The 20,603-nt window shown below is 47.5% G+C and overlaps 1 protein-coding gene across 2 annotated transcripts in view; it reads right to left on the bottom strand.

The window, feature by feature from the left end:
• Positions 1-6,556: 6,556 nt before the first annotated feature.
• Positions 6,557-20,603, bottom strand: part of BCL2L14 (BCL2 like 14) — a 30,450-nt gene continuing 16,403 nt past the window's right edge. For both annotated transcript variants that reach the window (XM_072144863.1, XM_072144864.1), the window contains exons 5-6: positions 7,445-7,711; positions 6,557-7,345 (exon numbers count right to left, since the gene is read on the bottom strand). In XM_072144863.1, coding sequence (XP_072000964.1) covers positions 7,289-7,345; positions 7,445-7,711 — 324 coding nt within the window. In that variant the 3' untranslated portion in view covers positions 6,557-7,288. The remainder of the gene's footprint in view (positions 7,346-7,444; positions 7,712-20,603) is intronic.

Raw genomic sequence — 20,603 nt, 5'->3', positions numbered from 1 at the left:
GAGGAGGGTGCGGAGCTTCCTCTATCACGTGTCACCACCATAGTGTCCGGAGAAGAGGAGGAGAGTGCGGAGCTTCCCCTATCACGTGCCACCACCATAGTGTCCGGAGAGGAGGAGAAGGGTGCGGAGCTTCCTCTTTCACGTGTCACCACCATAGTGTCCGGAGAAGAGGAGGAGGGTGCGGAGCTTCCCCTATCACGTGCCACCACCATAGTGTCCGGAGAGGAGGAGGAGGAGGGTGCGGAGCTTCCTCTATCACGTGTCACCACCATAGTGTCCGGAGAGGAGGAGGAGGAGGGTGCGGAGCTTCCTCTATCAGGTATCACCACCATAGTGTCTGGAGAAGAGGAGGTGGGACACCTGGTTGGTGAGCAGATGGTGGTCCTTGGCCTTTGTGGTGCCTATGACTGGAGGGATCTATTCTGAGCTTTTTTTTTAGTTGTTTGCAATGATTAAGCGTGATTGTCGCCTTCATTAGAACTTCACCACTGAAGCCTGAGCCTAGACACACGTTCCGGTTCTGGTTGTGCTTATAGATCAGAACTGACCAGTGATATTTTTGTCTTTCGAGAACATGACATGAGTGAGCACCACCTTATCCTCTCCAGATATCGAGGACGTGTATCACTACGACCCCTCCCCTGTCCTTCCTTTCGGTGACCAGGTGTACATGCTCCACGAGGTCCAGGCAACGATTCTAAACCTAATTGAGGTCACCATTGTGGGTTCATGAGCGGCTTCAGTGCCCTGTAAACATCTCATACATCTTTGGCTTCCACTTCCATTGAAGTGTAAGGGAACCCCAGTATCAATAATTTAGGGGGCAGTGGTGCCCTCAATCCAGGAAAGACCATAAGATACCAAAACAAAAAGTAACAACAAAACCAACTTGATCTGTACCAAGAGCCGCCTTTCTACTGCCGGGAGGGGACACGATGACTCTTTCCTCTGACTGTTCTGTTCACACACTTTTGGGGACTACATCCTGAAAGGTCCATGGAAGTCCAGCCTTCACCAAATTCTGTTTCAGAAATGAAGCAAAGGAATGTGGACCGAAAATTGGGTTCAGTGGAGACCGAGGTTTATCGGTTTTGAAGACGTGAAAGTCCTAAGAAGAAGGTGAAGGCATCTCAGGGACCAGAGTGGTGGCTTTTATGTTCCTTCTTCATACTCACTTTTTTTAGTACAAAATCTGCAACAACAGGATCATCCCTGCTGGAGGGTAACATCTGCCCAAGTAGATGGGACGCCGAGGCCTTGACAGAGATTAAATGTGCGGTAATAATACACAGAGCCATTGACATGGTAGATGATGTGGCCCAGGAGGTGATAACTTCTTTTCTCCCACATGGAAAGTTCCGGGCTGGGACTTGCGAGTTCTCGGAAATTGTTCACAGCTTTACCAAGACGGTCACCGGTAAAGAAATTGTGGCGTCTCCAGAACCCGTCTCTGTGGCCGGGTGTTCCAGTGGTAGGTCAGCTCCTCATCTCCACAGCTGAGAGGACTCCCCTCGGCACTCAAACTCTTGGCCTACTTCACGGAAGGCTGGAACATGAACCATCAACCACGGCCATTTCCCAATAGTTGTGCTTCGTGTACTAATAAAGTTGTATCTCTACATTGCAGAATGTGTCAGGTTGGGGAATCCTTTATGGTCTTGGTTTCGTAATTTTTTTTAGGCAGAGATGATGAAGGTTAACAGGGTGCGAGATGCGAAGGAAATTTGATTGTTTCATGGCACAGAGAAAGCATCGACATGCACTATCTGTAATGAGAACTTTGACTGATGCATCTGGCACGGCCTGGCACGGTGTATGGACAAGGTGCCACAACTACAGAGAAGGCCCCACTTGGGTTGGCCACCATGTTAGTCTGATCTCCAACTAGATTTCTGGGCAGTCATAGATGGTGTCCTCTAGCTGTAGATCCATTACCCTCCTACAATGAACTACTGTACTCCAGACTACCTGTAACCCTTCCACCTTCTCCCCGTAGGAAGCTTCTTCTCCAATGACACCTCGTACTCCCATGATTACTCCATGCCGACACTTGATGGGACACGGAGGCTTTTTGTATCTCGTGTGTTGGTGGGAGACCACGTAGTGGGAAGGATCATGAAGCGTCCACCGCTGAGATCAGGCAGAACGTGGCACTGTGACTCCTGTGTAGACGACGCAACAGATCCCTCAATTTTCGTAATGTTTGAGAAGTATCAGAGCATCTACTGGAATGTGAAGATGAAATGAAGAGCTTCCAAATGTCTAACTTTAATCTCCGTAATCGGAAAAATCTGACCTTGTACAAGGAATCAAGAAATTGTTGGGTAACCCGAGAACTCAAACCATGTCATCTAGGATGCAGCCAGATGACTGGACATAACTAGAGACATGTGGAGACCCTGGACGTGATGGAGACCTGAGGTGTTGGTGTGTATGAGGGATGTGTCTAATGACCTACCGTTCCCATGTTGAACATATCAGACCAGTGGTGGACGCCATTCACACGGCGCTCTACACATGAGTCATTTCAGTACAGACCAGATTCCATGTCATTGGGTTCTTCCCTTTTCTCATCCCTCTGGCCAGACCTCTCTATGTCGTCTTCTCCAGCGTTGGCCTTGGCTTCTCCCTTCCCATTCCTCCTCCTCTATGATGTCTTCTCCAGCGTTGGCCTCGGCCGCTCTCTTCCCATTCCTCCTCCTCTACGATGTCTTCTCCAGTGTTTCTCCTCTATGAGGTCTTCTCCAGCGTTGGCCTCGGTCGCTCTCCCTTCCTATTCCTCCTCCTCTATGATGTCTTCTCCAGCATTGGCCTCGGCCGCTCTCCCTTCCTATTCCTCCTCCTCTATGATGTCTTCTCCAATTCTTGGCCTTAGCTGCTCCCTTCCCATTACTCATCCTCTATGATGTCTTCTCCAGCATTGGCCTCGGCCTCTCTCCCTTCCCATTCTTCCTCCTCTATGATGTCTTCTCCAGCGTTGGCCTCGGCCGCTCTCCCTTCCCATTCCTTCTCCTCTATGGTGTCTTCTCCAGCGTTGGCCTCGGCCGCTCTATTCCTATTCCATCTCCTCTATGATGTCTTCTCCAGCGTTGGCCTCGGCCATTCTCCCTTCCCATTTCTCCTCCTCTATGATGTCTTCTCCAGCGTTGGCCCCGGCCGCTCTCTCTTTTCCCATTCCTCCTCCTCCTCTACGATGTCTTCTCCAGCGTTGGCCTCGGCCGCTCTCTTCCTATTCCTCCTCCTCTATGATGTCTTCTCCAGCGTTGGCCTCGGCCGCTCTCCCTTCCCATTTCTCCCCCTCTATGATGTCTTTTTCAGTGCTTGGCCTTGGCCGCTCCCTTCCCATTCCTCCTCCTCTATGATGTCTTCTCCAGCGTTGGCCTCGGCCGCTCTCCCTTCCTATTCCTCCTCCGTTATGATGTCTTCTCCAATGCTTGGCCTTAGCTGCTCTGTTCCCATTACTCCTCCTCTATGATGTCTTCTCCAGCGTTGGCCTCGGCCGCTCTCTTCCCATTCCTCCTCCTCTATGGTGTCTTCTCCAGCGTTGGCCTCGGCCGCTCTCCCTTCCCATTCCTCCTCCTCTATGATGTCTTCTCCAGCGATGGCCTTGGCCGCTCTCTTCCCATTCCTCCTCCTCTGTGATGTCTTCTCCAGCGATGGCCTTGGCCGCTCTCTTCCCATTCCTCCTCCTCTATGATGTCTTCTCCAGCGTTGGCCTCGGCCGCTCTCCCTTCCCATTCCTCCTCCTCTATGATGTCTTCTCCAGCGTTGGCCTCGGCCGCTCTCTTCCTATTCCATTTCCTCTATGATGTCTTCTCCAGCGTTGGCCTCGGCCACTCTCCCTTCCCATTTCTCCTCCTCTATGATGTCTTCTCCTGCGTTGGCCCCGGCCGCTCTCTCTTTTCCCATTTCTCCTCCTCTACGATGTCTTCTCCAGCGTTGGCCTCGGCCGCTCTCTTCCTATTCCTCCTCCTCTATGATGTCTTCTCCAGCGTTGGCCTCGGCCGCTCTCCCTTCCCATTTCTCCCCCTCTATGATGTCTTTTTCAGTGCTTGGCCTTGGCCGCTCCATTCCTCCTCCTCTATGATGTCTTCTCCAGCGTTGGCCTCGGCCGCTCTCCCTTCCTATTCCTCCTCCGTTATGATGTCTTCTCCAATGCTTGGCCTTAGCTGCTCCGTTCCCATTACTCCTCTATGATGTCTTCTCCAGGGTTGGCCTCGGCCGCTCTCTTCTCATTCCTCCTCCTCTGTGATGTCTTCTCCAGCGTTGGCCTCGGCCGCTCTCTTCCTATTCCTCCTCCTCTGTGATGTCTTCTCCAGGGTTGGCCTCGGCCGCTCTTCCTTCCCATTCCTCCTCCTCTGTGATGTCTTCTCCAGCGTTGGCCTCGGCCGCTCTCTTCCTATTCCTCCTCCTCTATGATGTCTTCTCCAGGGTTGGCCTCGGCCGCTCTCTTCCTATTCATCCTCCTCTATGATGTCTTCTCCAGGGTTGGCCTCGGCCGCTCTCTTCCTATTCCTCCTCCTCTATGATGTGTTCTCCAGCGTTGGCCTCGGCCGCTCTCTTCCTATTCCTCCTCCTCTGTGATGTCTTCTCCAGCATTGGCCTCGGCCGCTCTCTTCCTATTCATCCTCCTCTATGATGTGTTCTCCAGCGTTGGCCTCGGCCGCTCTCTTCCTATTCCTCCTCCTCTATGATGTCTTCTCCAGCGTTGGCCTCGGCCGCTCTCTTCCTATTCCTCCTCCTCTATGATGTCTTCTCCAGCGTTGGCCTCGGCCGCTCTCTTCCTATTCCTCCTCCTCTATGATGTCTTCTCCAGCGTTGGCCTCGGCCGCTCTCTTCCTATTCCTCCTCCTCTATGATGTCTTCTCCAGCGTTGGCCTCGGCCGCTCTCTTCCTATTCCTCCTCCTCTATGATGTCTTCTCCAGCGTTGGCCTCGGCCGCTCTCTTCCTATTCCTCCTCTATGATGTCTTCTCCAGCGTTGGCCTCGGCCGCTCTCTTCCTATTCCTCCTCCTCTATGATGTCTTCTCCAGCGTTGGCCTCGGCCGCTCTCTTCCTATTCCTCCTCTATGATGTCTTCTCCAGCGTTGGCCTCGGCCGCTCTCTTCCTATTCCTCCTCCTCTATGATGTCTTCTCCAGCGTTGGCCTCGGCCGCTCTCTTCCTATTCCTCCTCCTCTGTGATGTCTTCTCCAGCGTTGGCCTCGGCCGCTCTCTTCCTATTCCTCCTCCTCTGTGATGTCTTCTCCAGCGTTGGCCTCGGCCGCTCTCTTCCTATTCCTCCTCCTCTGTGATGTCTTCTCCAGCATTGGCCTCGGCCGCTCTCTTCCTATTCCTCCTCCTCTATGATGTCTTCTCCAGCGTTGGCCTCGGCCGCTCTCTTCCTATTCCTCCTCCTCTATGATGTCTTCTCCAGCGTTGGCCTCGGCCGCTCTTCCTTCCCATTCCTCCTCCTCTATGATGTCTTCTCCAGCGTTGGCCTCGGCCGCTCTCTCTTTTCCCATTTCTCCTCCTCTATGATGTCTTCTCCAGCGTTGTCCTCGGCCGCTCTCTCTTTTCCCATTCCTCCTCCTCTATGATGTCTTCTCCAGCGTTGGCCTCGGCCGCTCTCTCTTTTCCCATTTCTCCTCCTCTGTGATGTCTTCTCCAGCGTTGGCCTCGGCCGCTCTCTCTTTTCCCATTTCTCCTCCTCTGTGATGTCTTCTCCAGTGTTTCTCCTCTATGATGTCTTCTCCAGCGTTGTCCTCGGCCGCTCTCCCTTCCCATTCCTCCTCCTCTATGATGTCTTCTCCAGCGTTGGCCTCGGCCGCTCTTCCTTCCCATTCCTCCTCCTCTATGATGTCTTCTCCAGCGTTGGCCTCGGCCGCTCTTCCTTCCCATTTCTCCCCCTCTATGATGTCTTCTCCAGCGTTGGCCTCGGCCGCTCTTCCTTCCCATTCCTCCTCCTCTATGATGTCTTCTCCAGCGTTGGCCTCGGCCGCTCTTCCTTCCCATTCCTCCTCCTCTATGATGTCTTCTCCAGCGTTGGCCTCGGCCGCTCTCTCTTTTCCCATTTCTCCTCCTCTATGATGTCTTCTCCAGCGTTGTCCTCGGCCGCTCTCCCTTCCCATTTCTCCCCCTCTATGATGTCTTCTCCAGCGTTGGCCTCGGCCGCTCTTCCTTCCCATTCCTCCTCCTCTATGATGTCTTCTCCAGCGTTGGCCTCGGCCGCTCTTCCTTCCCATTCCTCCTCCTCTATGATGTCTTCTCCAGCGTTGGCCTCGGCCGCTCTCCTCCCATTTCTCCTCCTCTATGATGTCTTCTCCAGCGTTGGCCTCGGCCGCTCTCTTCCCATTCCTCCTCCTGTCACGTGGAAGAGATTTCAGGATTATGAAAACTACGGAAGTTTAGGGTTTATGTTCTAGAAGAAATGTTGGGATGGATTGTCTCGGGAGCGTGGGTGCTCGGGTGCATGGGCGCTCGTGGTCTCCCCAAGCAGCTTCTCCATTGTCACCCATGATCAGGCTGAGGGCTTCACTCTGCCCAGTCCCTGTAGGACAATGTGATGGAGAGCAAAATAGAAGAACCTGAAATGTCTTTATTATAAGTGTCCGGATGGCTCATGAATATTCATTACAGGCTCCGCCTCTTTGTAAAGCAACACTGCTCAATAAAAAAGCACCACGCCCATGAGATTTCCCTCCAGGTGCAGATAGAGGGCAGCAGGGGACAGCAAGCAGAGATAGGGGGCAGTACTGGTATAAGACAGGAAGCAGAGGTAGGGGACAGTACTGGTATAAGACAGGAAGCAGAGGTAGGGGACAGGGAAGTATAGGACAGGTAGCAGAGGTAGGGTACAGTACTGGTAGAGAGCTCCCATATGACTCGCCAATCACGTAACCAAAAAACAAGACATATGACTGATCTATATAGTACAAGCTCCTCCCCCCGGACTCTGTACTAGGCAGGTAAGTCTTATAATATTAAATGATCACATTAACTTTAAGTCTCTTGGCCCGATCCACAGGCCCCGCCTCTCATCCACCCCCATGAGCGGAGGGGCAGCGGCTGCTCAGCAATCCCGAGGAGGACACGGCCTCGGCCTCTTGTATCCAGGAATCTATGACAATGTTTGCAGCCGGCTCCTCAGGGGCCGTCCCTTCCATCTCTGCAGCGCAGGGGCGGAGCTTAGTCCAAAGCATAAAATGTTCTATTGTCCCTGGAATTTAAATAAATAGAAGACTCATTGTCCTAAAGAGTTCATCCAAGATCCCTGAGATCACATGGTGTCTGACTCCGCCTCTTGCACCCTAGTCTTCCACTGACTCCTCCTCTTCCTGGGCGTCTGTGATTCCCATTACTTTTTCCTAGAAGATAAAACATTTGTTGATAAGTCGTCAGCCCCGATCCGTTATATATCACCAGCTTCTAGCGTAGCGCCCCCCGGTATTAACCCTTCATCTTACCCATCCCCCGTGCTCCCGGATCCACTCGCTGTAATCTTCCTTCAGATATCGGGCTCCGAACCCAAACATCCGGTTCATGGGGTGATTGTCCAGCGCGGCGAGTCGGGTGGTGGCGTGGAAGCACAGCGCGATCTTACAGCTCTGACGCTCCTCCTCCGACCCAGTGGTGGGGACCATCCCCTCCACGTACGACTCCGCCAGCCTCCGGAAGAAGTCGTAAGACAAGCACGAGCGGAATCTCTGGAGCGAACTCTGACCCTGGGTCATCTATGGAGAGAAGAGTCAATAACAGCGCCACCTGCAGGCTGCCTGATGTCACTGCACCTCCTGTATAATATAACAGATAATAGCACCACCTGCAGGCTGCCTGATGTTACTGCACCTCCTGTATAATATATAACAGATAATAGCACCACCTGCAGGCTGCCTGATGTTACTGCACCTCCTGTATAATATAACAGATAATAGCACCACCTGCAGGCTGCCTGATGTTACTGCACCTCCTGTATAATATATAACAGATAATAGCACCACCTGCAGGCTGCCTGATGTTACTGCACCTCCTGTATAATATATAACAGATAATAGCACCACCTGCAGGCTGCCTGATGTTACTGCACCTCCTGTATAATATAACAGATAATAGCACCACCTGCAGGCTGCCTGATGTTACTGCACCTCCTGTATAATATATAACAGATAATAGCACCACCTGCAGGCTGCCTGATGTTACTGCACCTCCTGTATAATATATAACAGATAATAGCACCACCTGCAGGCTGCCTGATGTTACTGCACCTCCTGTATAATATAACAGATAATAGCACCACCTGCAGGCTGCCTGATGTTACTGCACCTCCTGTATAATATATAACAGATAATAGCACCACCTGCAGGCTGCCTGATGTTACTGCACCTCCTGTATAATATAACAGATAATAGCACCACCTGCAGGCTGCCTGATGTTACTGCACCTCCTGTATAATATATAACAGATAATAGCACCACCTGCAGGCTGCCTGATGTTACTGCACCTCCTGTATAATATATAACAGATAATAGCACCACCTGCAGGCTGCCTGATGTTACTGCACCTCCTGTATAATATATAACAGATAATAGCACCACCTGCAGGCTGCCTGATGTTACTGCACCTCCTGTATAATATAACAGATAATAGCACCACCTGCAGGCTGCCTGATGTTACTGCACCCCTTGTATAATATATAACAGATAATAGCACCACCTGCAGGCTGCCTGAAGTTACTGCACCTCCTGTATAATATATAACAGATAATAGCACCACCTGCAGGCTGCCTGATGTTACTGCACCTCCTGTATAATATATAACAGATAATAGCACCACCTGCAGGCTGCCTGATGTTACTGCACCTCCTGTATAATATATAACAGATAATAGCACCACCTGCAGGCTGCCTGATGTTACTGCACCTCCTGTATAATATATAACAGATAATAGCACCACCTGCAGGCTGCCTGATGTTACTGCACCACCAGTATAATATATAACAGATAATAGCACCACCTGCAGGCTGCCTGATGTTACTGCACCTCCTGTATAATATAACAGATAATAGCATCACCTGCAGGCTGCCTGATGTTACTGCACCTCCTGTATAATATATAACAGATAATAGCACCACCTGCAGGCTGCCTGATGTTACTGCACCTCCTGTATAATATAACAGATAATAGCACCACCCGCAGGCTGCCTGATGTTACTGCACCTCCTGTATAATATATAACAGATAATAGCACCACCTGCAGGCTGCCTGATGTTACTGCACCTCCTGTATAATATAACAGATAATAGCACCACCCGCAGGCTGCCTGATGTTACTGCACCTCCTGTATAATATATAACAGATAATAGCACCACCTGCAGGCTGCCTGATGTCACTGCACCTCCTGTATAATATATAACAGATAATAGCACCACCTGCAGGCTGCCTGATGTTACTGCACCTCCTGTATAATATATAACAGATAATAGCACCACCTGCAGGCTGCCTGATGTTACTGCACCTCCTGTATAATATATAACAGATAATAGCACCACCTGCAGGCTGCCTGATGTTACTGCACCTCCTGTATAATATAACAGATAATAGCACCACCTGCAGGCTGCCTGATGTTACTGCACCTCCTGTATAATATAACAGATAATAGCACCACCTGCAGGCTGCCTGATGTTACTGCACCTCCTGTATAATATAACAGATAATAGCACCACCTGCAGGCTGTCTGATGTTACTGCACCTCCTGTATAATATAACAGATAATAGCACCACCTGCAGGCTGCCTGATGTTACTGCACCTCCTGTATAATATAACAGATAATAGCACCACCTGCAGGCTGCCTGATGTTACTGCACCTCCTGTATAATATAACAGATAATAGCACCACCTGCAGGCTGCCTGATGTTACTGCACCTCCTGTATAATATATAACAGATAATAGCACCACCTGCAGGCTGCCTGATGTTACTGCACCTCCTGTATAATATATAACAGATAATAGCACCACCTGCAGGCTGCCTGATGTTACTGCACCTCCTGTATAATATAACAGATAATAGCACCACCTGCAGGCTGCCTGATGTTACTGCACCTCCTGTATAATATAACAGATAATAGCACCACCTGCAGGTTGCCTGATGTTACTGCACCTCCTGTATAATATAACAGATAATAGCACCACCTGCAGGCTGCCTGATGTTACTGCACCTCCTGTATAATATAACAGATAATAGCACCACCCGCAGGCTGCCTGATGTTACTGCACCTCCTGTATAATATAACAGATAATAGCACCACCTGCAGGCTGCCTGATGTTACTGCTCCTCCTGTATAATATAACAGATAATAGCACCACCTGCAGGCTGCCTGATGTTACTGCACCTCCTGTATAATATAACAGATAATAGTACCACCTGCAGGCTGCCTGATGTTACTGCACCTCCTGTATAATATATAACAGATAATAGCACCACCTGCAGGCTGTCTGATGTTACTGCACCTCCTGTATAATATAACAGATAATAGCACCACCTGCAGGCTGCCTGATGTTACTGCACCTCCTGTATAATATATAACAGATAATAGCACCACCTGCAGGCTGCCTGATGTTACTGCACCTCCTGTATAATATAACAGATAATAGCACCACCTGCAGGCTGCCTGATGTTACTGCACCCCTTGTATATTATATAACAGATAATAGCACCACCTGCAGGCTGCCTGATGTTACTGCACCTCCTGTATAATATATAACAGATAATAGCACCACCTGCAGGCTGTCTGATGTTACTGCACCTCCTGTATAATATAACAGATATTAGCACCACCTGCAGGCTGCCTGATGTTACTGCACCCCTTGTATAATATATAACAGATAATAGCACCACCTGCAGGCTGCCTGATGTTACTGCACCCCTTGTATAATATATAACAGATAATAGCACCACCTGCAGGCTGCCTGAAGTTACTGCACCTCCTGTATAATATATAACAGATAATAGCACCACCTGCAGGCTGCCTGATGTTACTGCAGCTCCTGTATAATATATAACAGCTAATAGCATCACCTGCAGGCTGCCTGATGTTACTGCACCTCCTGTATAATATATAACAGATAATAGCACCACCTGCAGGCTGCCTGATGTTACTGCACCTCCTGTATAATATATAACAGATAATAGCACCACCTGCAGGCTGCCTGATGTTACTGCACCTCCTGTATAATATAACAGATAATAGAACCACCTGCAGGCTGCCTGATGTTACTGCACCTCCTGTATAATATAACAGATAATAGCACCACCTGCAGGCTGCCTGATGTTACTGCACCTCCTGTATAATATATAACAGATAATAGCACCACCTGCAGGCTGCCTGATGTTACTGCACCTCCTGTATAATATAACAGATAATAGCACCACCCGCAGGCTGCCTGATGTTACTGCACCTCCTGTATAATATATAACAGATAATAGCACCACCTGCAGGCTGCCTGATGTTACTGCACCTCCTGTATAATATAACAGATAATAGCACCACCTGCAGGCTGCCTGATGTTACTGCACCTCCTGTATAATATATAACAGATAATAGCACCACCTGCAGGCTGCCTGATGTTACTGCACCTCCTGTATAATATATAACAGATAATAGCACCACCTGCAGGCTGCCTGATGTTACTGCTCCTCCTGTATAATATAACAGATAATAGCACCACCTGCAGGCTGCCTGATGTTACTGCACCTCCTGTATAATAAAACAGATAATAGCACCACCCGCAGGCTGCCTGATGTTACTGCACCTCCTGTATAATATAACAGATAATAGCACCACCTGCAGGCTGCCTGATGTTACTGCACCTCCTGTATAATATAACAGATAATAGCACCACCTGCAGGCTGCCTGATGTTACTGCACCTCCTGTATAATATATAACAGATAATAGCACCACCTGCAGGCTGCCTGATGTTACTGCACCTCCTGTATAATATATAACAGATAATAGCACCACCTGCAGGCTGCCTGATGTTACTGCACCTCCTGTATAATATATAACAGATAATAGCACCACCTGCAGGCTGTCTGATGTTACTGCACCTCCTGTATAATATAACAGATAATAGCACCACCTGCAGGCTGCCTGATGTTACTGCTCCTCCTGTATAATATAACAGATAATAGCACCACCTGCAGGCTGCCTGATGTTACTGCACCTCCTGTATAATATATAACAGATAATAGCACCACCTGCAGGCTGCCTGATGTTACTGCACCTCCTGTATAATATATAACAGATAATAGCACCACCCGCAGGCTGCCTGATGTTACTGCACCTCCTGTATAATATAACAGATAATAGCACCACCCGCAGGCTGCCTGATGTTACTGCACCTCCTGTATAATATAACAGATAATAGCACCACCTGCAGGCTGCCTGATGTTACTGCACCTCCTGTATAATATATAACAGATAATAGCACCACCCGCAGGCTGCCTGATGTTACTGCACCTCCTGTATAATATATAACAGATAATAGCACCACCTGCAGGCTGCCTGATGTTACTGCTCCTCCTGTATAATATAACAGATAATAGCACCACCTGCAGGCTGCCTGATGTTACTGCACCTCCTGTATAATATAACAGATAATAGCACCACCCGCAGGCTGCCTGATGTTACTGCACCTCCTGTATAATATAACAGATAATAGCACCACCTGCAGGCTGCCTGATGTTACTGCACCTCCTGTATAATATAACAGATAATAGCACCACCTGCAGGCTGCCTGATGTTACTGCACCTCCTGTATAATATATAACAGATAATAGCACCACCTGCAGGCTGTCTGATGTTACTGCACCTCCTGTATAATATAACAGATAATAGCACCACCTGCAGGCTGCCTGATGTTACTGCACCTCCTGTATAATATAACAGATAATAGCACCACCTGCAGGCTGCCTGATGTTACTGCACCTCCTGTATAATATATAACAGATAATAGCACCACCTGCAGGCTGCCTGATGTTACTGCACCTCCTGTATAATATATAACAGATAATAGCACCACCTGCAGGCTGCCTGATGTTACTGCACCTCCTGTATAATATATAACAGATAATAGCACCACCTGCAGGCTGCCTGATGTTACTGCACCTCCTGTATAATATATAACAGATAATAGCACCACCTGCAGGCTGCCTGATGTTACTGCACCTCCTGTATAATATATAACAGATAATAGCACCACCTGCAGGCTGCCTGATGTTACTGCACCTCCTGTATAATATATAACAGATAATAGCACCACCTGCAGGATGCCTGATGTTACTGCACCTCCTGTATAATATATAACAGATAATAGCACCACCTGCAGGCTGCCTGATGTTACTGCACCTCCTGTATAATATATAACAGATAATAGCACCACCTGCAGGCTGCCTGATGTTACTGCACCTCCTGTATAATATATAACAGATAATAGCGCCACCCGCAGGCTGCCTGATGTTACTGCACCTCCTGTATAATATAACAGATAATAGCACCACCTGCAGGCTGCCTGATGTTACTGCACCTCCTGTATAATATAACAGATAATAGCACCACCTGCAGGCTGCCTGATGTTACTGCACCTCCTGTATAATATATAACAGATAATAGCACCACCTGCAGGCTGCCTGATGTTACTGCACCTCCTGTATAATATATAACAGATAATAGCACCACCTGCAGGCTGCCTGATGTTACTACACCTCCTGTATAATATAACAGATAATAGCACCACCTGCAGGCTGCCTGATGTTACTGCACCTCCTGTATAATATATAACAGATAATAGCACCACCTGCAGGCTGCCTGATGTTACTGCTCCTCCTGTATAATATATAACAGATAATAGCACCACCTGCAGGCTGCCTGATGTTACTGCACCTCCTGTATAATATATAACAGCTAATAGCGCCACCTGCAGGCTGCCTGATGTTACTGCACCTCCTGTATAATATAACAGATAATAGCACCACCTGCAGGCTGCCTGATGTTACTGCTCCTCCTGTATAATATAACAGATAATAGCACCACCTGCAGGCTGCCTGATGTTACTGCTCCTCCTGTATAATATATAACAGATAATAGCACCACCTGCAGGCTGCCTGATGTTACTGCTCCTCCTGTATAATATATAACAGATAATAGCACCACCTGCAGGCTGCCTGATGTTACTGCACCTCCTGTATAATATATAACAGATAATAGCGCCACCTGCAGGCTGCCTGATGTTACTGCACCTCCTGTATAATATATAACAGATAATAGCACCACCTGCAGGATGCCTGATGTTACTGCACCTCCTGTATAATATATAACAGATAATAGCACCACCTGCAGGATGCCTGATGTTACTGCACCTCCTGTATAATATAACAGATAATAGCACCACCTGCAGGCTGCCTGATGTTACTGCACCTCCTGTATAATATAACAGATAATAGCACCACCTGCAGGCTGCCTGATGTTACTGCACCTCCTGTATAATATATAACAGATAATAGCACCACCTGCAGGCTGCTTGATGTTACTGCACCTCCTGTATAATATAACAGATAATAGCACCACCTGCAGGCTGCCTGATGTTACTGCACCTCCTGTATAATATATAACAGATAATAGCACCACCTGCAGGCTGCTTGATGTTACTGCACCTCCTGTATAATATAACAGATAATAGCACCACCTGCAGGCTGCCTGATGTTACTGCACCTCCTGTATAATATATAACAGATAATAGCACCACCCGCAGGCTGCCTGATGTTACTGCACCTCCTGTATAATATAACAGATAATAGCACCACCTGCAGGCTGCCTGATGTTACTGCACCTCCTGTATAATATAACAGATAATAGCACCACCTGCAGGCTGCCTGATGTTACTGCACCTCCTGTATAATATAACAGATAATAGCACCACCTGCAGGCTGCCTGATGTCACTGCACCTCCTGTATAATATAACAGATAATAGCACCACCTGCAGGCTGCCTGATGTTACTGCACCTCCTGTATAATATATAACAGATAATAGCACCACCTGCAGGCTGCCTGATGTTACTGCACCTCCTGTATAATATATAACAGATAATAGCACCACCTGCAGGCTGCCTGATGTTACTGCACCTCCTGTATAATATAACAGATAATAGCACCACCTGCAGGCTGCCTGATGTTACTGCACCTCCTGTATAATATAACAGATAATAGCAACACCTGCAGGCTGCCTGATGTTACTGCACCTCCTGTATAATATAACAGATAATAGCACCACCTGCAGGCTGCCTGATGTTACTGCACCTCCTGTATAATATAACAGATAATAGCGCCACCTGCAGGCTGCCTGATGTTACTGCACCTCCTGTATAATACATAACAGATAATAGCACCACCTGCAGGCTGCCTGATGTTACTGCACCTCCTGTATAATATAACAGATAATAGCACCACCTGCAGGCTGCCTGATGTTACTGCACCTCCTGTATAATATAACAGATAATAGCACCACCCGCAGGCTGCCTGATGTTACTGCACCTCCTGTATAATATAACAGATAATAGCACCACCCGCAGGCTGCCTGATGTTACTGCACCTCCTGTATAATATATAACAGATAATAGCACCACCTGCAGGCTGCCTGATGTTACTGCACCTCCTGTATAATATAACAGATAATAGCACCACCTGCAGGCTGCCTGATGTTACTGCTCCTCCTGTATAATATAACAGATAATAGCACCACCTGCAGGCTGCCTGATGTTACTGCTCCTCCTGTATAATATAACAGATAATAGCACCACCTGCAGGCTGCCTGATGTTACTGCACCTCCTGTATAATATAACAGATAATAGCACCACCTGCAGGCTGCCTGATGTTACTGCTCCTCCTGTATAATATAACAGATAATAGCACCACCTGCAGGCTGCCTGATGTTACTGCACCTCCTGTATAATATAACAGACAATAGCACCACCTGCAGGCTGCCTGATGTTACTGCACCTCCTGTATAATATAACAGATAATAGCACCACCCGCAGGCTGCCTGATGTTACTGCACCTCCTGTATAATATATAACAGATAATAGCACCACCTGCAGGCTGCCTGATGTTACTGCACCTCCTGTATAATATATAACAGATAATAGCACCACCTGAAGGCTGCCTGATGTTACTGCACCTCCTGTATAATATAACAGATAATAGCAACACCTGCAGGCTGCCTGATGTTACTGCACCTCCTGTATAATATAACAGATAATAGCACCACCTGCAGGCTGCCTGATGTTACTGCACCTCCTGTATAATATAACAGATAATAGCACCACCTGCAGGCTGCCTGATGTTACTGCATTTCCTGTATAATATAACAGATAACAGCACCACCTGCAGGCTGCCTGATGTTACTGCACCTCCTGTATAATATATAACAGATAATAGCACCACCTGCAGGCTGCCTGATGTTACTGCACCTCCTGTATAATATAACAGATAATAGCACCACCTGCAGGCTGCCTGATGTTACTGCACCTCCTGTATAATATAACAGATAATAGCACCACCTGCAGGCTGCCTGATGTTACTGCTCCTCCTGTATAATATAACAGATAATAGCACCACCTGCAGGCTGCCTGATGTTACTGCACCTCCTGTATAATATATAACAGATAATAGCACCACCTGCAGGCTGCCTGATGTTACTGCACCTCCTGTATAATATATAACAGATAATAGCACCACCTGCAGGCTGCCTGATGTTACTGCTCCTCCTGTATAATATAACAGATAATAGCACCACCTGCAGGCTGCCTGATGTTACTGCACCTCCTGTATAATATATAACAGATAATAGCACCACCTGCAGGCTGCCTGATGTTACTGCACCTCCTGTATAATATAACAGATAATAGCACCACCTGCAGGCTGCCTGATGTTACTGCACCTCCTGTATAATATAACAGATAATAGCACCACCTGCAGGCTGCCTGATGTTACTGCACCTCCTGTATAATATAACAGATAATAGCACCACCTGCAGGCTGCCTGATGTTACTGCACCTCCTGTATAATATATAACAGATAATAGCACCACCTGCAGGCTGCCTGATGTTACTGCACCTCCTGTATAATATATAACAGATAATAGCACCACCCGCAGGCTGCCTGATGTTACTGCACCTCCTGTATAATATATAACAGATAATAGCACCACCTGCAGGCTGCCTGATGTTACTGCACCTCCTGTATAATATAACAGATAATAGCACCACCTGCAGGCTGCCTGATGTTACTGCACCTCCTGTATAATATATAACAGATAATAGCACCACCTGCAGGCTGCCTGATGTTACTGCACCTCCTGTATAATATAACAGATAATAGCACCACCTGCAGGCTGCCTGATGTTACTGCACCTCCTGTATAATATATAACAGATAATAGCACCACCCGCAGGCTGCCTGATGTTACTGCACCTCCTGTATAATATATAACAGATAATAGCACCACCTGCAGGATGCCTGATGTTACTGCACCTCCTGTATAATATAACAGATAATAGCACCACCTGCAGGCTGCCTGATGTTACTGCACCTCCTGTATAATATAACAGATAATAGCACCACCTGCAGGCTGCCTGATGTTACTGCACCTCCTGTATAATATATAACAGATAATAGCACCACCTGCAGGCTGCCTGATGTTACTGCACCTCCTGTATAATATATAACAGATAATAGCACCACCTGCAGGATGCCTGATGTTACTGCACCTCCTGTATAATATAACAGATAATAGCACCACCTGCAGGCTGCCTGATGTTACTGCACCCCTTGTATAATATATAACAGATAATAGCACCACCTGCAGGCTGCCTGATGTTACTGCACCTCCTGTATAATTTATAACAGATAATAGCACCACCTGCAGGCTGCCTGATGTTACTGCACCTCCTGTATAATATAACAGATAATAGCACCACCTGCAGGCTGCCTGATGTTACTGCACCTCCTGTATAATATATAACAGATAATAGCACCACCTGCAGGCTGCCTGAAGTTACTGCACCTCCTGTATAATATATAACAGATAATAGCACCACCTGCAGGCTGCCTGATGTTACTGCACCTCCTGTATAATATAACAGATAATAGCACCACCTGCAGGCTGCCTGATGTTACTGCACCTCCTGTATAATATATAACAGATAATAGCACCACCTGCAGGCTGCCTGATGTTACTGCACCTCCTGTATAATATATAACAGATAATAGCACCACCTGCAGGCTGCCTGATGTTACTGCACCTCCTGTATAATATATAACAGATAATAGCACCACCTGCAGGCTGCCTGATGTTACTGCACCTCCTGTATAATATAACAGATAATAGCACCACCTGCAGGCTGCCTGATGTTACTGCACCTCCTGTATAATATATAACAGATAATAGCACCACCTGCAGGCTGCCTGATGTTACTGCACCTCCTGTATAATATAACAGATAATAGCACCACCTGCAGGCTGCCTGATGTTACTGCACCTCCTGTATAATATATAACAGATAATAGCACCACCTGCAGGCTGCCTGATGTTACTGCTCCTCCTGTATAATATATAACAGATAATAGCACCACCTGCAGGCTGCCTGATGTTACTGCACCTCCTGTATAATATATAACAGATAATAGCACCACCTGCAGGCTGCCTGATGTTACTGCACCTCCTGTATAATATATAACAGATAATAGCACCACCTGCAGGCTGCCTGATGTTACTGCACCTCCTGTATAATATATAACAGATAATAGCACCACCTGCAGGCTGCCTGATGTTACTGCACCTCCTGTATAATATAACAGATAATAGCATCACCTGCAGGCTGCCTGATGTTACTGCACCTCCTGTATAATATATAACAGATAATAGCACCACCTGCAGGCTGCCTGATGTTACTGCACCTCCTGTATAATATATAACAGATAATAGCACCACCTGCAGGCTGCCTGATGTCACTGCACCTCCTGTATAATATAACAGATAATAGCACCACCTGCAGGCTGCCTGATGTTACTGCACCTCCTGTATAATATAACAGATAATAGCACCACCCGCAGGCTGCCTGATGTTACTGCACCTCCTGTATAATATAACAGATAATAGCACCACCTGCAGGCTGCCTGATGTTACTGCACCTCCTGTATAATATAACAGATAATAGCACCACCTGCAGGCTGCCTGATGTTACTGCACCTCCTGTATAATATATAACAGATAATAGCACCACCTGCAGGCTGCCTGATGTTACTGCACCTCCTGTATAATATAACAGATAATAGCACCACCCGCAGGCTGCCTGATGTTACTGCACCTCCTGTATAATATAACAGATAATAGCACCACCTGCAGGCTGCCTGATGTTACTGCACCTCCTGTATAATATAACAGATAATAGCACCACCTGCAGGCTGCCTGATGTTACTGCACCTCCTGTATAATATATAACAGATAATAGCACCACCTGCAGGCTGCCTGATGTTACTGCACCTCCTGTATAATATAACAGATAATAGCACCACCTGCAGGCTGCCTGATGTTACTGCACCTCCTGTATAATATATAACAGATAATAGCGCCACCTGCAGGCTGCCTGATGTTACTGCACCTCCTGTATAATATAACAGATAATAGCACCACCTGCAGGCTGCCTGATGTCACTGCACCTCCTGTATAATATAACAGATAATAGCACCACCTGCAGGCTGCCTGATGTTACTGCACCTCCTGTATAATATATAACAGATAATAGCACCACCTGCAGGCTGCCTGATGTTACTGCACCTCCTGTATAATATATAACAGATAATAGCACCACCCACAGGCTGCCTGATGTTACTGCACCTCCTGTATAATATATAACAGATAATAGCACCACCTGCAGGCTGCCTGATGTTACTGCACCTCCTGTATAATATAACAGATAATAGCACCACCTGCAGGCTGCCTGATGTTACTGCACCTCCTGTATAATATAACAGATAATAGCACCACCTGCAGGCTGCCTGATGTTACTGCACCTCCTGTATAATATAACAGATAATAGCACCACCCGCAGGCTGCCTGATGTTACTGCACCTCCTGTATAATATAACAGATAATAGCACCACCCGCAGGCTGCCTGATGTTACTGCACCTCCTGTATAATATAACAGATAATAGCACCACCTGCAGGCTGCCTGATGTTACTGCACCTCCTGTATAATATAACAGATAATAGCACCACCTGCAGGCTGCCTGATGTTACTGCACCTCCTGTATAATATAACAGATAATAGCACCACCTGCAGGCTGCCTGATGTTACTGCACCTCCTGTATAATATAACAGATAATAGCACCACCTGCAGGCTGCCTGATGTTACTGCACCTCCTGTATAATATATAACAGATAATAGCACCACCTGCAGGCTGCCTGATGTCACTGCACCTCCTGTATAATATAACAGATAATAGCACCACCTGCAGGCTGCCTGATGTTACTGCTCCTCCTGTATAATATATAACAGATAATAGCACCACC

The sequence above is a fragment of the Engystomops pustulosus genome, chromosome 4, assembly GCF_040894005.1.
Source record: "Engystomops pustulosus chromosome 4, aEngPut4.maternal, whole genome shotgun sequence".
Taxonomy (NCBI): Eukaryota; Metazoa; Chordata; class Amphibia; order Anura; family Leptodactylidae; genus Engystomops; species Engystomops pustulosus.
This window is presented reverse-complemented; position numbering and strand designations above follow the sequence as displayed.